Source organism: Aspergillus uvarum (assembly GCF_003184745.1).
Source record: "Aspergillus uvarum CBS 121591 unplaced genomic scaffold BO82scaffold_40, whole genome shotgun sequence".
Classification (NCBI taxonomy): Eukaryota; Fungi; Ascomycota; class Eurotiomycetes; order Eurotiales; family Aspergillaceae; genus Aspergillus; species Aspergillus uvarum.
In genome coordinates this window covers 295,285-319,266 of record NW_020291337.1, presented here as the reverse complement: position 1 = coordinate 319,266, position 23,982 = coordinate 295,285, and the positions used below count along the sequence as shown (strand labels likewise).

The 23,982-nt window shown below is 48.1% G+C and overlaps 8 protein-coding genes and 1 non-coding gene across 9 annotated transcripts; 4 read left to right on the top strand and 5 right to left on the bottom strand.

The window, feature by feature from the left end:
• Window positions 1-5,693: 5,693 nt before the first annotated feature.
• BO82DRAFT_250092 (serine/threonine-protein kinase) lies at window positions 5,694-6,519 on the top strand (the record flags this gene model as incomplete). Its single annotated transcript, XM_025630870.1, has 2 exons — window positions 5,694-6,110; window positions 6,226-6,519. Coding segments are annotated over 2 exons (711 nt in total), but the record flags the coding sequence as incomplete, so codon positions are not given.
• Window positions 6,520-8,015: 1,496 nt separating this feature from the next.
• BO82DRAFT_120706 (uncharacterized protein) lies at window positions 8,016-8,583 on the bottom strand. The gene has a single exon (XM_025629882.1). The coding sequence runs from the start codon at window positions 8,490-8,492 to the stop codon at window positions 8,193-8,195; it is 300 nt and encodes a 99-aa protein (XP_025490303.1). The 5' UTR covers window positions 8,493-8,583; the 3' UTR covers window positions 8,016-8,192.
• An 878-nt stretch (window positions 8,584-9,461) lies between these two features.
• Window positions 9,462-11,383, top strand: BO82DRAFT_339111 (chlorogenic acid esterase precursor; the record flags this gene model as incomplete). The annotated part of the gene is made up of 4 exons (XM_025633463.1): window positions 9,462-9,958; window positions 10,075-10,591; window positions 10,685-10,818; window positions 10,876-11,383. The coding sequence occupies 4 exons, from the start codon at window positions 9,462-9,464 to the stop codon at window positions 11,234-11,236; spliced, it is 1,509 nt and encodes a 502-aa protein (XP_025490302.1). The 3' UTR covers window positions 11,237-11,383.
• A 117-nt stretch (window positions 11,384-11,500) lies between these two features.
• Window positions 11,501-12,475, bottom strand: BO82DRAFT_355880 (uncharacterized protein). Its single transcript, XM_025635572.1, has one exon. It carries the CDS (start codon window positions 12,180-12,182, stop codon window positions 11,514-11,516), a length of 669 nt encoding a protein of 222 aa, XP_025490301.1. The 5' UTR covers window positions 12,183-12,475; the 3' UTR covers window positions 11,501-11,513.
• A 1,257-nt stretch (window positions 12,476-13,732) lies between these two features.
• On the top strand, window positions 13,733-13,804 carry BO82DRAFT_t221. Its single transcript has one exon. It is a non-coding gene; the product is annotated as a tRNA-Glu (tRNA).
• Window positions 13,805-15,100: 1,296 nt separating this feature from the next.
• On the top strand, window positions 15,101-15,731 carry BO82DRAFT_355879 (putative quinol monooxygenase). The gene is made up of 2 exons (XM_025635571.1): window positions 15,101-15,183; window positions 15,290-15,731. Exons 1-2 carry the CDS (start codon window positions 15,162-15,164, stop codon window positions 15,583-15,585), a joined length of 318 nt encoding a protein of 105 aa, XP_025490300.1. The 5' UTR covers window positions 15,101-15,161; the 3' UTR covers window positions 15,586-15,731.
• Window positions 15,732-16,061: 330 nt separating this feature from the next.
• On the bottom strand, window positions 16,062-17,725 carry BO82DRAFT_433688 (FAD/NAD(P)-binding domain-containing protein; the record flags this gene model as incomplete). Its single annotated transcript, XM_025640894.1, has 1 exon — window positions 16,062-17,725. One exon carries the CDS (start codon window positions 17,723-17,725, stop codon window positions 16,346-16,348), a length of 1,380 nt encoding a protein of 459 aa, XP_025490299.1. The 3' UTR covers window positions 16,062-16,345.
• Window positions 17,726-18,292: 567 nt separating this feature from the next.
• On the bottom strand, window positions 18,293-19,874 carry BO82DRAFT_375961 (putative MFS transporter; the record flags this gene model as incomplete). Its single annotated transcript, XM_025637507.1, has 4 exons — window positions 18,293-18,643; window positions 18,704-18,845; window positions 18,901-19,401; window positions 19,534-19,874. 4 exons carry the CDS (start codon window positions 19,872-19,874, stop codon window positions 18,293-18,295), a joined length of 1,335 nt encoding a protein of 444 aa, XP_025490298.1.
• Window positions 19,875-22,452: 2,578 nt separating this feature from the next.
• Window positions 22,453-23,781, bottom strand: BO82DRAFT_393421 (uncharacterized protein). The gene is made up of 2 exons (XM_025638677.1): window positions 23,470-23,781; window positions 22,453-23,416 (listed from the first exon to the last, which is right to left on the bottom strand). Exons 1-2 carry the CDS (start codon window positions 23,694-23,696, stop codon window positions 22,492-22,494), a joined length of 1,152 nt encoding a protein of 383 aa, XP_025490297.1. The 5' UTR covers window positions 23,697-23,781; the 3' UTR covers window positions 22,453-22,491.
• Window positions 23,782-23,982: the final 201 nt, after the last annotated feature.

Below are 23,982 nucleotides of genomic sequence, written 5' to 3'. Positions count from 1 at the left end.
TATTAGTAACAGAAGAACCAGTCTTATCTAAATTAAATATTATATATATTTAGATAAAGATAGAGACCTAATTTTTATAATTTCTATACTATTATAATCACTGTTCTAAACAGTATAAAGAGTAGTTAAATATTATTAGTATATTTATTTGATAATAAATATTATTTTTTTATACTAGGCTTTTATTTTTTAGATAAGATAGATAGTATAGGTAGAGCAGGTAGATAAAATTAAATAAATTAAATAAATTAAATAAATTAAATAAATTAAATAAATTAAATAAATTAAATAAATTAAATAAATTAAATAAATTAAACAGGTAAATAAGGTTAAGCAGATGAATAAGATTAAGTAGGTTAAGCAGATTAAACAGATTAAATAGATTAAACAGATTAAACAGATAGATAAGATTAAGTAGGTTAAATAAATAGACTAGAACTAAAAAATATTACTATACTATAATTAAAAATATATTATACTTTATATATTATTTATTTAAAAAAAATATATATATTATAAATTAACCTATAGTTATTAATCTATTTACTATATCTAATTTTTTTAACTAATAGATATAAACAGTAAAATCAATAGTTATATCTTAACCTAATTTTAACTGTATAGTTAAAAATCTTTTATATCTTAACCTAACTGCCAGGTTATGGCCAGGTTAAGGTTAAGGTATAACAGTCAGATTAAGCCACTCTATTTACAGCTGCCGGCCCTATTACTTTAGATATTAAATATTTTTTAAAAAATAATTATAAATATCTAATAAAATTACTGTTATAGTTATTAAAAAAATATTATTATAAATAAAAGATTAAAATTATTTCTAGCCTACTATACAGCCTGGGATATTTCTAATAGTTTATTGTACAGATTATAGGCCTTTTTTGAAATAATAAGCCTAAAATAATTTTATATTATTAAAATAGTTTTTTAAATAATTTTTTCTACTTTAAAACTTACTTTTATATTTATATATATACTAAGTTTTAATATCTAAAATACTATAGCAGCTTTTAAATATATTATAACTATTTAATAGAACTATTAGATATTACTTTTATTTAGTAAAGATTTTATAGTTAGCTGTTAGTTTATTATTAATCTGTTTAATATTTTTTTAGCTTTATATTTTTTTATAGTATATATACAGTACTAACTACTTTATAATACTTAAAATCTTAGTCTACTATTAGTAGATAAAATATAGTAGTATTAGTACTAAAATTAGTTTTTTTAGTTTTTTTATAGTAAGTTTGTTCTTAGACTTAGTTTTTTATTAAATATACTATATACTTTTAGAGGTTACTTATAAAAGCCTAATACTAAAATCTTTTTAATTACTTACTATAAAAATAATATTAATAAATTACTATATTTTTTCCAGTCTAACTATATTAGTTAGTAATACTTTTGAAATTATTTTTTAAATTATAATTTTAATAATAGTTTAAATTTTAATAAATTATTAGAACTTTAGTACTATAGATATAACTATATCTAGTAAATATAAATATACCAGATCTTTAATCCTAAGGTTTTAGTAGGTTTTATTATAATTTTTTTAATAGTTAAAATTATTAATAAACTACTAGATTTACTCCAGCTTTTTAAACTTTTTAAAAAATAATTTTTATTAAATTATTTTTCTTACTTATTATTAGTAGAGCTTCAAAATCAGATATAACTAAATATTTTAATATTTTAAAAATAATATTTTTAATATTTTTTAGCAAACCTTTTAATACTATTCTTACCCTTTTTACTTTTATTTATTTTTTTAATTAGTTTTTTAGCTTTAGAAATATTTTTTAGTTTATCTAGTATTAGTATTTATTTAATTTTTACTACTAGCCAGAAAGGCTTGGTTGGATTGTAAATATTTAATTTATAAAATAGTCTAAACTGTTTTTTTTTATTTAAAATCTTAGCTTACTACTAGGGCTTGTCCTTACTAGAATCTAATTTAAAAATTTTAATTTTTAAACTTTTTATATTATTTAATAGCTCTGTTGCTACCTTTTTTATATTTATTTTTTTTAATATAATAATCTAACTTTCTAGTCTTACACAGGTTTGTATCTGCTATAAAAACTTTTTATATTAATTTAATATTTAATAATTTTAATTATTTTAATTATTTTACTTATCTTTAAAGTAAATAGTTCTAAAAACAGAAGTTTCTTCTAACTTTTAGCTAATTTAACTGGATAAGTATATTATAATAAAAATAGTACAAATCTTTTAAACAGTTTTTTTTTATTACTTATATTCTGCTAAAAGAAAATATTTTTATAATTTATTTTATTAGTATACTTTACTATTTATAAAAAGTAAGTAAAATAGTCAGCTTTATCCCAGCTTTTTTTATTTAAAATAAGTACTAAGAATTATTATTATTTATTTATTTTATTATAAATTAAATATTTTTATACTATTTTTGGTAAGACGCCTCTTTTCTTTTTTTTATATATTTTAAGTAGTTATTCTATAGTTTAATTTAATATAGCTTAACTAATAGTAACTTCAGCTAGTTAAACTATAATTTATATAATATTAAGTATAATACCTTCTATAATCCTATATAATTTTTTTAAAAATTAGATTCTATTACTTACTTATTTTTATCTCTATTACTATTATCTAAATATATATTATTTAAAAGCTTTTTATATATATCTAATTAGTAGATTAACTTACTATATAATCTAACTATATTACTAATTATTACAGAAGGTTACTATATATTACAGGAGATTACTATATATTATAATAAAAAAATATTACTGTATATTATAAAAGGTTACTAAATATTACTCTGTAACTTTAAAAACTACTTATGAAAAAATATTAAAATCTTAGTTTTAAAGCTGAAATAAAAGCTGAAACTTAGTTTTACTTACTTTACTTACAGATAAAAAAAAATAGATATTAAAAATATTAAAAATATTAAAAATATAGAGAATACAGACTTTAAAATATATTTTAAAAAATAAAAAGATTAATATAGAAAATAAAAAGATGGAGAAAGATTGTTATAAAAAATAAAAAAATAAATAAAAAATAAAAAAGTTAAGATATATTATATAAAAAAAATATAAAAATTAAAATATATTATATAAAAAAAGATTTTATTTTTTAATAAATAATTATATATATAAAAAATTAGAAATACTATATTAAAAAAGCAAATAATAAAGTAAGATTTTAATAAGATAATACTCTTATTTTTAATAAGATTTAGTTAAAATTATATTTATTTTTAATAAAATTTAAATAAAATTATACTTATTTATATCTTAGTTTACAGAGTAGAACAGTTATATTAATAGTTTAAATTACTATTATAAATAACTATAATTTATATAACAGTTAGTATAACTTTAAGATTAAAGTATATTATTATAGTAAAATAATATAAGAACTACTTTAGATCTAGTTAAAAAGGTATAGTTTTAGTATAATCTATTATTTATATAAAGATTAGTATGCCTAGATTTAAAGGGCTTATAATTAGTAAAAAATTTATACAACTTTATAAAACCTGTATATAACTGGAGAAAACTGTAGTACAACCACTGTAACTTACCCCCTCAGCCCGCTATGTACATTGAATCTCTTTCCAGGAGAATTCGGCAGGTAATGAACCGCCTCTTCCTGCAGGATATCTGCAAGAAATAGTGGAACAGCAGCCGCAGCCACTTTATCAAAACTGCGCCCGGGCCACTGCCCCAATCAATTTATTCCGAAGAGTTCCTGGTTATGACATACCACGAGAAATGAAAAATAGCCTGCCAGCTTGACAAAACCAGGATAGCTTGCTGCAAGGGCGTGCTTAGAAATGGGCCATAGTGTGACTGATCCCTAGCTGCGTGCAGGATCTCATCGCTCGTTGGGCTTATGGCATCGTTTGACCTTACTGTGATCAATGTTTGCCAGCTCTAGCTTCTTTGACATGAACTTGAGAAAAACGCCGTTTTGTTGGTATAATCATTAGTGAAACCTTGGTCAAGAAGGCCACTACGATCACGACCTTCTCGACGAGGTCTGGCGAGCCTTGGCTGATGGACTTATACCTTTCAAAGACAATTCGACCGTAGCTTCGTGTCGTCAAACGTCACCAATGAACCTCAGTGTTCAAAAGACAGGTAGGTGAGAGGCCATGGCCGGGCATACGTGGCGCAGAATAACCAATGATAATTGCAGCTATCCCTAGCGACATACCGGACATGGTGGGGGAAGAAAATCATGGGATTTGGCTTAGAGAATTGTCCTTTGAAATCAGGCCACGTCCCAGAACTGCACGTCAATTAGTGACCTGCCTCTATGATGCAATCTTTGTACTGCCTGTACGTTCTCTAATGAAGGACCTTAGTAGGGATGAAGGGGGCTATTGAAGCTTATGTAATTAGAACAGGGCGCAGCGGTGCCGGGCGGCTTCTGACCCTGGTTTTAGTGCTGGTTGTGGCATAAGGTAGTCTTCCAGCCAAATGACCTGTTAGCCTATCTTGATGACCAATCATCTGCTGTATGGGCTTTTGAGAGGTTTGCGCGATAAGGGTGGTGCTGCACGGAGTACTTGACTTGAAATAATGAACTAAGCATCTCTCAAGTGACTTGCACGTACCTTCGGTCCTAAGCGCTCATAGCAAACTGGAGGCGGTAGATGGTACAGCCACCTGGTATCGGACGATCTCCCTTGGGATTCAGCCACCGCCGCTTCAATACTAGACAATCAAGCGATATATGTACTACTGGAGCTAACGTGCTGATGGCTGCTGAGACTAATACTGGTGAGGGAACACCACATTGCAGATGTCACTAACCCGACCCTGTCCGGAGTCGAGATCCGAGATTACAGAATCAGTATCTATAATGCATTTGACAAATAGCGTATACCTCCTCATATGAGTTGTTGAGTATACCACATCTTGAGAAACTCGGATGCCTTCGAGGTGTGTGTAAGGACCCTTTTCTGGTGGTGACTCGGATCTTTTGCCACCACAGCCGGACTCTGCCGAGTGTTGCTTTCGCATTTAGTCAAACCTATGGCTTTCACTAGTCAAAAATGTACTGACCAAGAAAGGTAACGGCAGATACTGCTCTGGTGGTGCCAATGGCGACATTTGTGGGATAAGATGTCGGTTTTAGTAACCAACCATCAGCTGCACAAATGATTGGCTTGAAGGAAGGGATGCTCGAAAGCTGACTCGTAAGGGGCCCAAGTCAACGTCAAAGTGAATTGCATACAGGGTTTGTACTCCAGGGAAGCCCTACCCCGCCCGACACTTCAGCCTAGACCGGCCGTTATCCCTGCCCTCCAGCTGACTTGGGGGCTTTGGAGACAAGGCAAAGCGAGGCAAGCCTGCTTTATGCATGTCAGACCGACATACGAGGCTTAGACCCTTTTCACAACTGCTAAATGTACGGTGCAGCCTGGACCCCATGCATGCTGTGCGGAGGAGACATTAAATTCCCGGTCTTTGCTGGCCCGGTCACACCTAATCAAACCCCATCACCGCCCGGTGTCTTTCATTTCCACCCTAGATCTTCACTGCAACATGACCCAGATAACGATCCCCATAAGCTACTACAAGCTCCCTGTCAGTTTTGGCTCAGGTTTTGTCACCCACAATGGGTCCGCAGAGCCTAGCACTTGGTTCGACTCCCTATTCTGGTGGAATCGCAAGCAGCAGGAACGATGGGTGAAAAGCAAAGATCTGGGCGTTGGCGCCTTCGGACATGTCTGGTTAGAGACGTGTTCCAGCAGCGACAGTGAGCCGCCTAAGCTCCGTGCGGTGAAAAGAGTGCAGAAGGTCATCATGTTTCACCACAATATGGATTATACCCGCGAAATCCAAGCGATGGTGCGGTTCTCGCAGCCTAAGTATACCAGCTTCTTCGTCCAGTCGCTCGGATGGTTTGAGGATCCCGACTCGGTCTATATCACTATGGAGTACTTTGAACTTGGGGATCTGTCAAAATACCTATCGAGCCAGCCCTTGCAGGAAGCGGAGACTCGGACGATCATCTTTCAGTTACTCTCGGGGCTCCAGCTCTTGCATGACAACGGATTCGTTCATCGCGATCTCAAGCCGGCGGTAAGTGCCTCCCTCGCTTCGCACCCTGTAGACCAAGACAAGGGATGAGATTCAACCCCAAAGACACGCTCGAATAATCTGACCACTCTTTTTCCAGAACATTTTTGTGGTGCAGGGCGCCCCTAATTGGCATGTTAAGATCGGTGACTTTGGAATCAGCAAGCGAGTCAAAGACGGGACCCGCCTGCGAACGGTTATCGGCACACCCCAGTACCTCGCTCCCGAAGTGCGGGATGGTATATATGGGGTCATGGAAGACGAGGATGGGGACCTAGCATACACCAATTCAGTTGATATGTGGTCCATTGGCGTCATCTCTTTCTATATCCTCACGGGATCCTTACCATTCAAGAATTCTTCCCATGTCCGGGCTTTTGTGCGGGGAGGTCCGTTTCCGTGCTCGAAACTTCGGCTAGTGGACTCGAGTTTGACCAGCCAAAAGTTCATTGAGGCCCTGATTGTGGTGGAGCCTGCTCGACGCTTATCTGCCGCTCGGGCTTTACAGCATGCCTGGTTCGAGACCCCGAATCAGGTCAAATCGGCAAGTACGGACGGCGACGAATCGGATATTGTTTCTGGTAGGTTTTCCATGAAGTAATCTCCCAGCCCCCAACTCGGATTCCTCGCCTCCTCAAGAGAGAAGGATACGAGGAAAGAAAGAGAAGACGAAAGACAAAGAAAGAAAGAGAAGACGAAAGACAAAGAAAACCAAGGTTAGAATGTCGAATGGACAAATCACTCACATTAATTCATGCAGAGACTGCAAACGCACCCGAGCCGAACCCGGGTCAAAAACCAGCTCTCTTTGCTACAGGCATTCCGACGAGAAATGCCCAAGACCAGCTCGATCTAAGGCACCTTCCACAGTCTCAGCTAAACGAGCTGTTTTTGAAACATCAGGATCTCGACACTCTCTGTGGGGGCTTGCCAGAGGCTCCTTTTCAAATGGGGGCAGGTGTTGACTCAAGGCTAGAATGTGGCTGTACCCTCCTTCACCTTGTTGCGCAATATAATCAGATGGACTTGGTCGAACTCCTCTTACAACATGGCGCGAGTGTGACGATCCAAAACGATCACGGGTGGACACCTCTTCATGCCGCTGCAAATGCAGGCCGGACTGAAGCCGTGACAGTGCTTCTCAAGCATGGGGCCGTGGAAGTCGTGAATCTCGGCAACAAAGACGTCTGGACCCCACTCCATGAAGCGGCTTTTGCAGGCCACAGGAAGGTATGCCAGCTGCTGCTGCAGCACGGGGCTGAGATTGATATGGCCGACCGGATCGACCGGACCGCATTGTTCGTTGCCGCGAGAAAGGGCCATGTATCGGTGATTAAGTTACTACTACAATTCCAGGCTAATATCGACGCCGTTGGGGAGCGTGGACGATCCATCCTCCAGGAGGCCGCGAAGCAACGCCACGTAGAGGTCGTTCGGTTGCTGCTTCAACACGGAGCGAACGTCGAAATCAAAAATGTTGACGGTTGGACCCCACTTCACGAGACCGCCTTTGTCGGCAGCATGGTGATTTGTGAGCTGTTGGTGGGAGCAGGAGCACGCACTCTGACGACGGACTCGGCAAATCGTACTCCATTAGACATTTCCAATGCCCGTAGTCATTTGGAGATCTCAGAGTACTTAGCGGCCCATCAAGAAAGAGAGGGTGCCGAAGAGACCAGTGACCAGGAAGCAAACAGGCACAAATCCAACGAAGGTCCCTTGCCAGTATGACAGTGACCGACCGGTACCCCGGCTTCCCATTTGTTCTGTTTTGTAGGCCTGAATCTTCTGCATCTGGCTGACAGTCAGAAGCTTAAATCCGGATTATGCATGCTTATCACGAGCATATTTTGTCAATATACAGTCTACTCGATAATTGACGCCCAAGTACCGATTAGCTCACATTGCCTTGACAAGTTGATTCCAGGTGCTTCCTAGTGTGTGAACACAATAGATCCAGTTTGCACACACTTCATAAATCAGATGAACGAGATTTAGTATTTGATCGCCCGCTTTCCCAGTGCTTCTTATGCATGCGTCGATTGATCTGTCTGGGTAGGTCGAACTACCACTAATGCACTGGGGCTAATGTTGAGCATCTGTATCTATGATTACTGGGGTCCCCACTAGCTTGTCACAGCGTGCGTTTTCTAGATATACCACCGATGCCACCAGTGCGACGGCCCTCGCCTCCACACGGGAAGCAGATTTCCCCCTGGAACGAGCGCGTCTGCGCCTGACGCCCATCTTCTCGGTCCTGCAGTGCTGCTCCATCATCTTGTTCTGATGAACGATCCAGTATCCGCACAAAGTACACATCGCGGTGCCGATTGTCTCGACGCTTATTACCGGGTGGACGGCGGTCTCGACGCAGTCGCTCATCATGACTTACCTTGTGGATGTGTTTTCCGAGCGGAGTGCGGCCGCCAGCGCCAGTTTGAACCTCGCGAGTTGTCTGTTTGCGGCTGGGGGCACAAACTTCATCATGCCGATGATCGATGGGGTGGGAGTCAGAGTCGCATTCACGATCTGTGCTGCGGTGCAGCTTTTGGCGTTGGTGGGTCCCTTCATTCAGTGGAGGTTTGCGGCGGGGTGGCGCAAGAAAGAGAGGGAGGAGGCTGCGCGGAGGGCTGAGGCGAAGAGCCCATCGCCCTCGCCTTAGAAGGGGCAGGTTTGCTTTTGAACCACGAGATCTGGAGTCTTGCACAGCCTTGCATCACAGGTGCGGATATTCTTCCCTGCTTGGATGTATGACAGATAATCTTGTGGCTTTTGCCGATGGTCACGTTCGGACAAACTTAATACATCGATTCATTTTTCATAGAATTTGATAGATAGAATCTCAGTGCTATAGCTCGCATGTGTTCCTGTAGTCTGTCGACTGACGATAATTGGCGAGTCAGATTCCACAAGCCCTCAGCCAAGCCAGCAGGATTCGGCAAGTCCTCGTCCGCCAAAGGATTCAGCCGCCGTCGACGGGGGAACCGGCCATCCCCTCTGTCGATATCCAAGAAACCGAGTCAGGGATGCAGAAACCGGCAATTCTGGGCCATAGGAAGACCTCCGTCTGGAGTACACCCGCACCATCCCGCATGACTGAGTGTCATTGTTGGGGTTGTCACCCCGGATTCCCCGCACCACTCTACACTCTAGGGTCCACTCCATCAGCTAACCTTTTGGTCCTTGCCTGGTGAGGACTAAACTCCGCAGGCACAACCGGTAAACCGATCTTGGCTCGGCAATATCATCCCGCCCTTGCCATACCCAGGACAAAGAGCAGGAGTATAAAGCAACCCACGGTAGTCTATACTTTGGACCACAACACGCAGTATCTAGCAAGCGCATGCAAACAAGATGAGGTCCCTCATCTCTTTAGGCTTGCTCCTCCCTACAGCGACCGCCCTCTCTTTGAAGGTGAACACGACGATCGGTCAGGTCTATGGCATGATCAACGGATCAACACCGGGGGTGGCTCAGTTCCTGGGCGTGCCCTTTGCCGAACCCCCCCTCGGCGATCTCCGATTTGCACCACCGCAACCCAAAGCGCATGCCAACAGCACCATTGACGCCACCAAAATCTCCCCCAACTGCCCCCAGTACCCTCTCACCACCGTCACTGACCCGTCGGTCTACACCATCGACTCCCCGTGGCTGCAGCCCTACGGACCCTGGTCGGAAGACTGTCTCACCCTGAACATCTGGGCGCCGCTCCACCCGCGCACCTCAGGCCCCTTGCCGGTCCTCATCTGGCTTTTCGGTGGCGGTTTCTACGAGGGAGGCCTGCTGACGAACGGATTCAACCCGAGTCCCTGGATTCAGCGGACCCAAGAACACATCGTCGTTGCGGTCAAGTGAGTGGTCCACTACGACAAATCCCCAGCCCTAACTGCCCTCTCCCTTCCCCACCCTCATCCCGCAAACCACCACCACCACCACCACCACCGCAACAACTAACAAACCCCCGAAGCTACCGCAACAACATCTTCGGCTTCCCCAACGCGGCCGGCCTGGCCGCCACAAACCAAAACACCAACCAAGGCCTGCTCGACCAACGCCTCGCCGTGGAATGGGTGCGCGACAACATCGCCTCCTTCGGCGGCGACAGCTCGCGCATGGTGCTGTGGGGCCAGAGCTCCGGCGCCGCCAGCGTGGACTACTTCAACTTCGCGTGGCCGGAGGACCCGATCGTGCACGGGCTGATCATGCACTCCGGGAGCGTGTTCGCGACAGGCGCCAGCAAGGACGTCACACACAGCAACTTCACCTTCGTGGCGGAGCAGCTCGGCTGCGGTCACAACTTGAGTGCGAGCGAGGAGCTGGCGTGCATGCGCCACAATGTCAGTGCGGAGGCGCTGGTGGCCTTCTACGAGAACTATACCCTCGGAGCGGACACGCCGGCGCTGAAGTTCACGACCATCGTGGATGGGGTGACTAAATTTGCGAACTATACGGAGCGCGCGCTGGATGGGAATCATTCGGGATTGGTAGGTTTCCCCACGTGCTGTGTTATTGGAGAGGAAAGAAAGGGGGGATCAAAAAGGTTGGGGGACATACGCTGACGAACTGGAACTGCAAAGCCCGCGATCCTCGGCACAAACGCCAACGAAGAAGCCTCGCTCGTGGCGTGGGTGGGACCCCAGGGCCCGAACCAGACGTATATCCACCATCAGACGCTGGAGACGGATCAGTGTCCGGCGAATTACTATAACGAGTGAGGTTGTCCACAAAAGCTCTGCTCGGAACAGGAATGACTGACAGCTGCCTGCAGGCTACGCTACAAAAGCTCCGCGCTCACCTTCCGCTGGTACAACCTGGCGCACTTCCCGAACACCTCGCCCCGGCCGTGGGAGGGGGCGTACCACGCCTCCGAGCTGCCGCTGCTGTTCGGCACCTACCAGTGGTACGGGGGTGCGCCGACGGCGCTGCAGCGGGCGGTGTCGACGTGCTGGCAGGATCTGTATCTGGCGTTCGTGAAGGACCCGGTCTACGCCCTGCCGCGCATGGGCTGGCCCGCGTATACCCCAGATGGGCAGGCGATGGCCTTCGGGGCGAACGGGACGGTGTCGAGCCTGATGCCGGTGAGTGCGTTGGCGGTGGGATGTGCGGAGTTTCCGTTGCCGACGCAGTGAGCTGTGCATTGCACTGCGGACTGAGATACGGACCTACATTATTGGATATTGGACGGAGATCTAGGATTTGATTCCACGCTCACCCGACGCAGTCATGCCCTCATAGTTCGATGGTTCACAGACATACATATATTCATTGCTCGTCACACATCTAACACAGGTAGCTATCTACACCCGCCCGGTCCCCAGCCCTAGGTCCCCTCCCCACTCCTTCCCCAATCTCCCTTCCATGCCCGCTCACCCCACTACCACCATCCCTAACCCCTCCAAAAGTCAACTAGGAAACCCACTCGTAGCTCAAAACCGGAATCTCAAACGGCGCCGCATCACACGTAGCATTAAAGAACGCATCATGCACGCAGTTCAACTGGAAATCCACACTGCCATGGTACGTGATCTTGCTCCCGTTATTACACGTCAAGGCATGGCCCGAGCCGAGCTCATAATCCATGTGGCCCACGGAGACGTCCTCGTTCGATGTGCCGTAGAACGAGACGATGCGGCCCAGGCCGCGGTCGGCGTAGCCGCAGTTGGACTCGCCGTGGGCGATGTCGTGGATGCGGTAGCCGATGTACGTGTCGCGGCACTCCAGGCCATCAGAGAAATCAATGGCTAACGTCTGCGGGGGCCCGTACCCCCAGGGCTGGTAGTTGGGCATGCCCGTGTAGCAGACGGGGACCATGGTGCCGTTGCAGGTGGCCGGGTCCTGGTCGCACCAGGCGTTACCGCACAGGCAGTCCTTGAAGGCGATGTCGGCCGGGTTGTGGATGCAGTCCAGCGACTTGGAGCCGTTGAACCAGTGGAAGTAGGTCACCTCCCAGGTCGGGATGGGGCACCCCTCCGGCGGGGTGATGGAGGCCGGCGCCGGGTCGCGCGGTTGGATGGAGAGGGCGCTGGTGCTGGTTGCTGCGGAGAGGACGGTGAGGAGGGTAGTTAGGGCGTTCATTATTGCAGGTTCGAATGGCTGTTTGAGATGAGGATTTATTTTGGTGGATGGTTGAAATCAGGACCAGCCCTGCTGCTTCCTCCCCCTTCTTATAGTCGATCCGATCCATGGAACCGCTGGCTGACAACCCCACCGTACACCCCCGCAGGGGTCTCTTTTTTTTTCTTCCTACGAAGGGGACTCTTCGAACCGACCCATCTCCAATCTTGGATACTACCATACTTCTTCTGGTGCTATAATTAGCCCCATAGTTGAGACAGCGCGAATGGAATTCTGCAGCGGCAAGACACGCACCGTCTTGGCAGTATCGAAGCAGGGATCAAGTTGTGGTTTTGGCGACACTAAGACGAAAACCCCCCGCTCTTCGGGTAAGACCCTGGCGACCTTTTTTTTTCGCCACCTAGAAACGAAACGAAACTAGCGGCGTAGCGTCAGTCTAGGTAACTTGTCCAGACTTCTAATTGTGCCGAAAGCAGATGGAATACGAGCGATTATCGCTCCGTGCCTGGTTGCCGACCTGCGCTAGGGTGCATCCCGCGTCGGCTCGCAGCGGATCCGGCCTGCCCCTTTAGGTAACTGATGAGGTTCTTTTTTTTGCGACCCGGCGGGCTGAGTGGCCTGCTCGGTGCAGCTGAAGGGACGAGACATGCAGACATGAACTTGTCAACCCATGTTCCCCCCGTTTTCAACGATGCGGATGCCAGCATAGCGTGCCATTCGGGTTGGCCGGGGGTGGCTGGATCAATCAGATAACCAACTAGTGGCGGATGGAACACGGCGAGTGAGGGACATCTGGGCTGACACGAGGCCCAGGAGGAAGGAGGAGTATGAGGGGGTTTTGAGACAAGGCGGGCTAGCTGACTCGTGTTCTGCAGGGTGATGGATCGTTCCATGATGGTTTGTGTGTTTTCTTGGACCATGGTTGAGGGGTTATACGGTTAGAGTCTTGAAGATGTTCGAGGTACGTAGGTGATTCTCCTCGGAATTACCTACTACATTCGCCGAGGCCTGGGCTGCGGAAAGATGCCCAGTCATGAGTTGTGAAGGTCTTCTGCGCCTGGGCATGCATGCCCAGTTCCAAAGCCCCGGAGACTGGATTGCCGGCAAGGACGGAAAATTTATTAGGGCGAATGCCGGGCTGGACTGCACGGTCAGACCCAGCCCTACCTCACGTCAACGACTGTAGGGTGTTGTAGAAGAATAACTCACTTCTATTCCATCCTAACAGCACAACTCATTATCGGGGACTCCGGACTCGCACAATTGATGTTGTAGCGGAGTCTTATTTTTTTCCAACTAGCAATAAGGGCAACGCTATATAACATAGAGACCTCGACGTAGAGTAGATGTCAAACACTTGAGAAGAGGTGATACTGACCAGTTCTGCAGCTTACCAGTCACGTTCCCAAGAGTATTTAGCCTAATTGAGTAGTTCTGACTATGGTTCCCGGCGTGGGGGCGGTGGAAGACTCGGGCACAGTGTCGAGATGCTGTGATGCTATACCTATCTTGCTACTTGGGAATCAAAACCATTTCATTCTTCAACCACCTCCGATGTGATGTAACGGCTAGCATACCTGTCTTTCACACAGGATATCGGGGTTCGATTCCCCGCATCGGAGAAACTTCCAAGAGTTACTTTTTGTGGCCTTTTCTACTCCCCGGAGGTTGTGCGAGGGGCACACTTATGACCCACCCGAACTTTTCCGCTTTGACATGACGCTAGACTCAACTGGGCACTGGTTCATTTCTTATGCTGCAGAGACTACACCCAACTGATAAGAGACAGTCATGGAACAATGTTATCGAATATCGATTCTTATTTGTCGCAGCAGGTCGAGTATTCTGTCTACTATGATTCACGTCAAGTAGCATGCTGCCTTGGCTTGAACTCTTGTTGTCTGTCTCTTCGAGAATCAGGCTCATGAACAGAGCCTCTCCAATTAATCGAAATTAGGTGTCATATCATGAAGCTGAGTCCTATCGGCTTAATCGGTACTTACATACAGGCAAGCTAGGGCTCCGCGTTGTGGATCATCTGTTGTTCCGAGCCGTCACCGCTTGCAGGAGCGATAGGCGGTCATGATTCTGCTCTCCCTATCGTATTCCCCCACGGGAACACAATTGATGAGTGTTAAGGATCAAGAGCGGTCCTCATATTTCAATTGGGCATCTTAGCCTAGCTGATATTTGAATGACGCTTTCGCAAGTTTATTGGACATGTATCTCCCATTGCCATGCCTTCTATACATTTTTTCTCCTTGGCCACAAAAAGTGACCTATGAAAGCTGGAAGGAACTGCTGCGGTTGAATGGGCAGCATCGAGTTAACCAGAGGCAACACTTCACCAACCTGAAGCTGAATTACATACACTTTGTACAGACATCACCCAATGACTTGCTTCGATGAGAATAAACCTGGAGTATGACGCACGACTCCTGCTCTCCCGCCAATGGGATCGCCGGCATCGGTGGCCCCCCGAAGAAACACCGAAACAGAGTTCGGATCCACCTGATCGGGATGCCCTACCCTCAAGATTCGGAGAGCGACCTTCGGCTTTGCGATTCATTTAATGCAAATACACAAACCTACTGCCAGCCCAGCCAGCTGAATCGGAATGGATCGCCATGCCTAACTCCAACACATTGTTATATTTTAGCTTTTACCTGTAGAAACCTGTGAACTAACTCATCCGACCGCAACCACGCGGGGAACATCCGCCCGCTTCACCGGGCCAAAGTATGGAGTAACTTTCCAAGCTGAAAGCCTTTCCTCCCCCCATTGCCCCACCGAGGGGCACAGAGGGTGAGACCATGAGGGGTGGGGGGTTCAGGAGCGCAGTCAACCGGGGTTGGTTCTCCAACCTACAAAAACAATCCGACCACCCTGCTTGTTCCCCGGGCTTCTTCACTGTCCAACTCTCCTCCAACCTCACTCACCTCTTCCTCAACCCCTCACAAAACCACAAACCCCGCCAAAATGGTCTACACCATCGTTGTCCGTACGTGAATCCCTACCCTTCAACTTCGCCCACTCCCACAACCTCATCCTCCCCAATTTCCCAAACTCAAACCCGCAAAACTAACACCACTTGCTGGAAACGACAGACATGCGCGCCAAGCCCGACGAGGAGAGCATCAACAAGCTGCACGCCAAGCTCCTCGAGGCCTCGGCCGTCTACTCCAAGGACAAGGAGACGCTCTCCTGGTTCGTCATGCAGAGCGTGCACGACAAGCAGGACTTCTGCATCGTCGAGCGCTACCTCAACGAGGGCTCCCAGAAGTACCACCTCGAGAACCCCTACTGGAAGACCTTCGACCCCTACGTCATCCCCCTGCTCGAGAAGGAGATGGATCTCCGTCGCTTCGAGGAGTTGGTGCCCGGGGAGGAGCAGAAGCAGTAAATTTTCGGCTTTTTCTTGATTCTCAAATAAAAGGGGTGGATCGTGGGGATGCCACTGTCTTGTACATATAACAGCAGTTTGGGGGAAGAATTTAGTTGCGTCGGGCCCTCTGGAGGGATTTCCGGTGCGGGAATATATGTTTTCACCGATAAGGGTGTGAGTGCTGACGGCACATTGTTTTGGGCCATCGGATATACACTTAGAGTCGATTATACGGATCTGAAATTACCATAACTTGCATTGACTTCTCTGAAATCTGATTAAGCATATTTCTTTTTGGTGTTCTAAATTCGTTACCAAATTGTGGTTTATAATGAGGGTCGACTTCGCAGTGTCAAGTCGGACAGGTTACCGCCTTCCTGAAATGTACAAACTCGCGACCGAGCTTGTAGTAACTACGGTAACTGTGAGATGAGATAAAAGACCCGAATGGGAAATATGTATATAGCGGCGCAGACGCACAATGTATCCATTGGCTTTCTCTGAGCACAGAGCAGCTGGGAAGTGAGTGAACAGTGGCACCAAGATGGGCGAGACAGCTGGGACTAGATCTCGTCCTATCTATAGAGACAATCGCCACTTTCATGTTCGCACATGATCTCAGTATACATGCCGGGCAGACCACTATCTGATTATTGCAACCCAGGATCGTCGCACGACATCGGAATACGAACTTCCCAGCTGCAAATCTAGCCAAACCGTAACAGTGTATACATCGGAGAGACTCCTCCCCCGGTCTAGCCTACAAGCCCCAGGAATGTCAACCTTTCATCCCCCGCAGCCCGGGAAGTAAATGCCTCTGCAGGACCTGATCGGTAACCATCCACACCTGAGGCATATGATGCGTATCCCACGTCGCGCCCGTGTAGTAAGTCCGCCGGTAGCCCTGCAACGCACTCAGCTGCCGATAGAACCCCGCCGCGACCGCCGCTCCCGAGACTGTCAATGTATAAGGCGAGTGATCGCGCACCACCAGGATCTTCGGGTCCGAGACGTTGCCGCCGCCCAACCTGCGCCGCACGCTGTCCACCCCGGCGCGGATGCACCTCTCCACCTCCGCCTCCGAGAGACCCCGCGATGTACTCCCCACCGTGACCCTGACAATTCCAGACACATCCGTTGGCCGAAACGCCAACACAGCCGGAAGACGCGGGCGATGAAAGGGTTGCTTGCTGCCGTGGTTCTCCAGGAAGGTGTCGTTAGGAAACCCGTCCACCCGGATCAGCGCCGTGTAGAACCATGGGTCCTTGAATTGGCGAAACAGCGACCGTTCCCGTTCATCCAAGCCCAGCACCTCGAGGTTGTCCGGTAAGGGAGGCGCAGCGAAGAGAAGGATCTTTGCACGGATGCGGAGGCGGCTTGTGAATATGCCCTGCCTTCGTGTCTCGTCCACCGTGGCCACATCCACCACCACGCGATCAGCAGCAGAGTCCCGAGCATCCACCCTCACCACGCTACTGTTGAACAGCATAGTTTGGGTGACTCGCAACTCTTGCTCCATCGCCCGGTAGATCTCGCTCGCGTCGTGGCTTTGCGGCCGCACCCACCCCAGTCGAAGTCGGCCGGCCAGATAGTCTGTCCCCAAGTACTTCATAACATACAGCGTCGGGTAGTCCGGCCACTCGCCGAGCCCACTGAGCCACGAGCTGAAGGTGTTGAGAAGCCCGTCTAGATGGTACTTGTCCATGAATTCTTGGAAGGGCGCGATCAGATCCTCCGGCACGGGCTCTGGGAGGTCTTCGAACCCGGTTTCGAGGTAAGGGTGCTGGGCGAGGAGGGTTTCGTAGCGGTCAAGTGCGGCGATGGTCTCGTTGGCGGGGATCGGAGTGATGGGCTCCCCGGTGGCGAAGTCGAACATGTCGATCGCATACTCGATTTTCTCCTTGACTAGGGGAATGTTGTAGTGGGCGAAGGCGTCGCGGATGACGGGCAGGTTCTGGAGCCAGGTGACCCCGTAGTCGATGGGCTGGTTGTTGGTCATAATCGGGTCGCGGTAGGTCACGGTGTGGCCGCCGAGATGAGGGCCGCGCTCTATGATGGCGACGGTGTGATTGAGTTGATGCAGGCGGTAGGCGGCGTAGGCGCCTGCTGCGCCGCCGCCGATGATGCAGGTGTCGACGACGAGGTCGCTGACGGACATTGTGTGGATGCTTTCGCAGGGGAGTGAATGGTGTGAGTGGCTGCTGTCTTTATGTCTTCATATTATGTCTAATGGAGGTGGAATAGAGTCGCGTTTAACGTGCTCGCTGTGTATAGTGGATACTAATAGTTTATGAGAAAACAGTGTTGTAGTTACTGGAACCATGGTCGATCGAATGTCAAGCCCTCGGAGAATAAATACTGACGCAGGCAGGAGCGACCCTGTCAGGGGAATGAACACTGCCGGAAATTCCCCTGCTCCCCCCCAGAAACGACGGCATCGAGATCTAATCCGCGATACGAGTTTCTTCAACATAGGGTGGCACGAGGTGCTGATAATGAGTGAAGATCCTTGCCCCCACCGATTCGTGACACAGTTCCCGGGCAAGGTGACCGTAGTAATATCGCAAACATTGGTTGGAATCTATCGTGGCACAATGCATGAAGCTGAGCGGAGCATCCTCGCTCTCACCAGCAACATACAGCACCTGTGCGTCCAATGACAAACCCTCAATTCTAAACAATGCTTTTGGATGTGCTTTTGGCTAGTTCTCTTAGCCCATTCCATCTACCTCCGCGCACTCCGCCCACCAAAACAAACCAACATGCCGATATCGTAGCATGCCTTCAAGACACCAGCCACAGTGAACGAGGCCCCGAACAACCCTCTACTAGCCAGCACACCGGTGATCAGCGGGCCCATGCTCTGCGCACTGGTCTTGACCACGTTTACTGCGCCCATGATAGCGGTGCGCTTGTCCGAAGGCAACGCGCTGGCCAGGAAGGCCGACCGCGGGGCCACGTCCATGTTCTGCGTGCACGCTCGCAAGATCAGGAACATCAGAGCCAGGGGAAGAGCGGACGGGAATGGGATCATGGCGAGACAGATGGCGGAGGGGAGGTGAGTGAAGACCATTGTCTGTGAGAGAAGTTAGTCTCACCAATTTCGAAAAGAGGATTCAAAAGGGCTGCCACGGACCTTGACGTTACCAATGCGCTTCGCAATAGAAGATGCGACGATCATCGACGCAGCGGAAATGATCGAGGTGGTAAAGAAAATTGACCCCAGCTCGCTCTCGGGGAGTGAGAACTTGCGCTTGAAGAAGTATGTCATCCAGGAACTGCAGCCAGCTTAGTATGCGTATGGAATGCCAAAGCCTTTAGAGGGGGACGTACAGCGACGCAAGCCCTGAAGCAAACGAGTCCAATCCAAAAAGCAGGAACAGCTTGAGCACCAGGCTCAGGAGGTCACGATCAAACGCAGCGAAGAGTGACGGCTTATCCGTCTTTGGCGGCTGCTGCTGTTGTTGTTGAGACTCTGCGCGTGGACTATCACCCAGCAGCGCCTCAGTCTCACCAGATTCCTGTGCCTCCTCCGCCACACGATCCTCCTCCTGGATCGCCTCCACCTTTCGACTTAAGCAGAGGGTCAGAACCAATTTCACCACCCCGACCGCAGCATACCCGAAAAACATGACCCGGCAGGCGGCTATGAAATCGCACCCTTTCGTGACTTGCAGGAATTTGATGGCCCACCCGCACGACATCATGCCCAGGGCCGTCCCCGCCGTCCCGAGGAGAGAATACCAAGCAAAGATGTCGCTTAGATGCTCGTGGGGGGTCAGATGCGCCAGCGTGGACTCCTCCACCGCCCGGAAGGGGCCGATCTCGTTGCCGCTGAAAGCTGGATTAGCAGGATTCCCCTCACATACGGCCAACACAAGTAGTAGTAAACAGAAGTAAGAAGTAAAAAAAAAAAAATTTAATAGAAAATCAAAAGGCGCAATGGAGAGATTCGTAAAGACATACCTTGGACTAATAACTCCTAGCACCGCAGCAGCCAGCAACCCCCAAAACCCAGCCCCAAGGCCAAAGACGACCCCGCTCCCCGTCATCAACGCCGACCCCAACGACAAGACCGCCCGCCGCCCCATCGCATCCGCAAACAACGTCAAGAGAAAACTAATCACCACATCCCCGACCAAGGTCAAAGTCATAAATAACCCGATGCGTTCCTCCGAGATGGCCAAGGCGGAGAGATACGACACGAGGATTAGTGTCGAGGCCCCGTAGGCGAACAGCCGCACGAACCGCTGGGCGCAGAGGAGCTTCACGTCGCGCGGGGACCGCCAGACGGTGACGAGCCCCATTTCGTCCAGGACGCGGGCTAGCACGGTGTTTTCATGTTGTTGCGGGTGGTGCTGATGATTCTCTTCCGATGGAGACATGATTGGACTTCTGTCTTTTGCCGGGGATGAGATGCGGTTGAGACTAAAGATAAGTAGTGAGCATGATGCTCCTTTATTCAGGCGTGCATGCACTCGGCCATAAGACGAGAAAAAAGTCATTACCTTGCATAAATCCGAGGTTGTGGCTGGATTGGGTATTTCCGCCGCGGGCTCGGGGTCGGCCTCGGTCTTGCGCTCGGGGTCGGGCTAAGTGGGGGGAGTCAAAGCCGAAAACGAATGTTGCAGCGGCAGCCTGCTTTACGAATCAACAGTTCAACCTTTGCTTTTGCAACAGGACATAACAGAGGCGCCATAGTACTGAGACGCAGAAAAAAAAAACAAACAAGCATTCGGAGGTAGCTGCTTAGCTTTGGAACAGGTCTGCTTTCACGCAGTTGCTGAATCATGGCGAAGAGGACAACGTAATCCGCCCCCTTCCATGGACAAGACAACTTTCGAATTATGCAGTCTCGGAGAACCAGCATCAATGGCTGCAAGAAGACTGCGAAGGTATCATTGATGGGCTGTCAGTCGGACCAGAGATGATGCGCTTTAGAGTCCACTGAGCTCGTGAGATAGCAGACCATTCTCCCTGTTGTCCAGGATTGCGAATGCGACAGTGCTCATCACCTGTGCCGGAGTATTTCAACTCAGCGTGCCACCTCCCAATGCCCAAGTCTCTCGGTCTGCCTTCCTCAATTGAACCTGCTTTAAGGCTGCCCGTAAAACCCCCCCAACGCCGTCAGACCCTGGTCTCCAAACCGGCGCTCGTATCCGTCGGAAGGCTGAGGGGTGGACCCTGCAGGACCCGCTTCTACAGCCTCACAGCCTCTTCCACTCCTTCGGCCCCCATGTTAAATATTGCTGCAGGGCAAAGGAAGCTTGTTCCCCGCTATGATTAGGAGAAGAACGGTGACGCTAACGCATTAATGGTAATTTCTTCGGATATGTGAGACCTTCAGATGGGGAAGATGAAGGGAAGTAGATTAGGGTTGTCTAGAGCCAGCACGGAAACGGCAACAGGGGCTAAGTTAGAGGCGGAAGGATTCCGAGAAGCAAGAGGTCCTACTCCGACCACAGATTGAAGACTTTTCTCTGATTGTACACTTCCAAGGAGGCTCAGTGATTCAGAGTCGGATACTCGATTGGTATTGGTGGGTACTAGAGCTCTCCAACGGTCTGCCTGCAGGAAACCATCAGTGAATGTGTTCTGGGCAAATTCGATGCAAGACCCACTAGCAGCGTATTCACATTCAGCCTTATCTGTACTAGGCAGAGACGAGAAGTGGAGATCGCCCCCACGCTCCGTGCCCTCCGCAGTTTGAAGAGCCAAACTCCATGGAGGACCCTGACTCTACTCAAGAAGAAGCATTGGTGTAGTAGACACTATCTCGCGTCTCCATATCAGGATTCAAGAATGTGAGACATCTCCACGTCCACGCCGAAAGGTCCTGTACCTGTTCAGGAAGGTCGAGAATCGTACGTTTTCTGAAGATAGACAGACTCACAAGTATAAAGAGCAGACGAATCCCTTCTCAACTCATTAATCCCATCATCCAGCTTCCTCTTCCTCTTCAACCTCAAATCCCCTCAAACCAAGCCACTCCCACCTTCTCAACACCCCAAACCCCAAAAGCCTCCACAATGCACTTCCTCACCACCGCCACCACCCTCCTCGCGGCCCTGGCCACGAGCGCTACCGCCATCACCACCCTCAAGCCCGACGGCAAGCGCTGCATCGCCGGCTACGCCAACGAGGACGCCTCCATGTACATGGGCCCGACGCTGGGCACTCAGAACTACCACTCGCACACGGGCTTCGTCACCGACCCCAACGGCAAGATCATCTCCGAGATGTCGCAGCGCTTCAACTCCTGGCAAACCTTCACCTCCGTGCTGCCCTACACCGTCGACATGTACTGCGGCCAGGACACCAGCAAGACCCTCACCCGTTGCACCTCGGTCGAGGTGCGCTACGCCGGCCAGGACATCCAGTCCAAGGCCGACAGCACCAACTGCGTCTGCGGCAAGGATGATACCGTCTTCGATGCGAAGGGGTACTGCGCTTGTTACTTTGATTGTCCTCTTTAAGCAGGGAAATTGTTGGTGGGATTGGGCTTTGGAATTTGCTGTGGTTTTTGCTCGGATTTTCGTTGTGTATCTATCTATATATGGGCAAAGGCGGCTTTAATCGCTTCGGATTATGCAGCTTTGGGGACGTGTTGGAAACAATATCCTGCGGTCTTAGTAATATGATAGCTTAATGAGGGGAAACCACTGGGTTTTGCCGTAGACAGTTGTTAGTCAATAGCTCGAGCTCTTCATTACTCGATAAGTTCACATTTCATCGACTGCGGATCTGCCTTGAAATTCCTGAGATCTTCCACAGTGATATCGTGATTGATTTTGTCGCTGAGTAAATTCGGGCTATAAAAATCTATCGTAGGAACTTAGACTGGGAAGCTCTCGGAACAATGATTGGTATTAAATATACTTAGATCTCATGTGAATAAAGTGTACGGAAGAAAAGGTTTCTAGCTCAGTAGTCCAGGACAGGGCAATTGGTCTCGACGATCAGCTCCGTTGTGTAGACGGTAGTTGTGACCGTCACGACGTCTTCAAATACACTGGAAGACGATGCGGCTGCACTGGGGCTGGGGGTGGCAGAACGGGTGACTGAGTTTGCTCCCGGCACTGAGACAACTGTAGACGAGAATGGAGCGACAGCAGGGCTCGAACGAATCAGAGTGGACACGGGTACGGCGGGGGAAGAAGTCGGAATAGTGAGCGAGCTGGAAACTTGAGGCGTCTGGGATGTAAAGACGATTTGGCTTGATGGAATGACAGGGGTGGATGCGATGGGAATTGCATTGATGGATGACGGCACCACTGCGGAGGATGATGCTAGCGAAGGTACAGACGGCTGGGACGAGGAGAACGCGCTTGCGACGACGCTGGAGGATGCTGCCGGGATAACACTGGCGCTGGATGTCACTGCCTGCGAAGGAGTCACAGCAGGCGTCGATGTGGGAGTGACGCTTGGGGTTGGAAGAATCGTGATGGTCGAGGTATAGGCCACATCCGTGCAGATCTCGATCTCCTTGTTGGGGTTGGAGAACTGGGTATTGTCGACGTAGATGGTCGGCTGAGCTGCAATGCCGCGAATACCGGAGCTGCAGATCACCTGGATGTACATGTCCAGACTGCTGCTAGTGGGCACGTAGGTGGTCGATAAGGTCTGCCAGTCGGTCTCCGTAGTGCCGTATTGGATGTAACCATTGACGGTCGTAGTGATCCGGCTCGATGCGACAATGCCGTCGATGGCAAAGTAGAAATTGCATGTTCCCGACCTTGTTGCGGACTGGATTTTGTAGTCGAAAGACAAGGAGTACGTATCACCCGCGACCAGGTCGGTCAGGGTCTGGTAAAGGACGGCGTATGAGGATGAGCTGGGAACCATTGCTCTGTTCATTTGTGTGTCAGTGGTTACCCATTTCCAAACAGAGGCTTTACCTACGCCACGTAGCCTCCGTCGCCGGAGGTATCGGCGACAATCGATGCAGTTCCATATCCATTGTATACAGCCCAGGGAGTAAGAACTCCGGAGTCGAATGAAGGATTTGACAAGGCATTATCAGTCCATGTGCATGACTGGGTAGTCCCTGTTACCACCTTGGTCTCCGCCGCAGCGAGGAATGGCTGCACCAAAAGCACTACAGCAGAAAGAGAAGAAAAGGACCGCATGACTGGTCAGCCCACAGAGAGAGTACGAAAAGAGTGACTGTCTGTGAAGGCCAGAATGCACCGAACTAAAGAATGAGGAAATGGATCTGGCAAAAGAGAGACAGTCATTTAAGATTGGTGGATCTCCATCGATTATAAGGAATTTTCGCTGAAGGGTCTGGCCCCGACAAAAAGAGCAAGGTAAAAACCGAAACTCCACTGAGGCTGAAAGAAGGCATTATCTCAATGAGTTCAGACACGCTGGTTCGTCGGATCTTTCGAGAATACGGCGAGTCCGCTTTAAAAA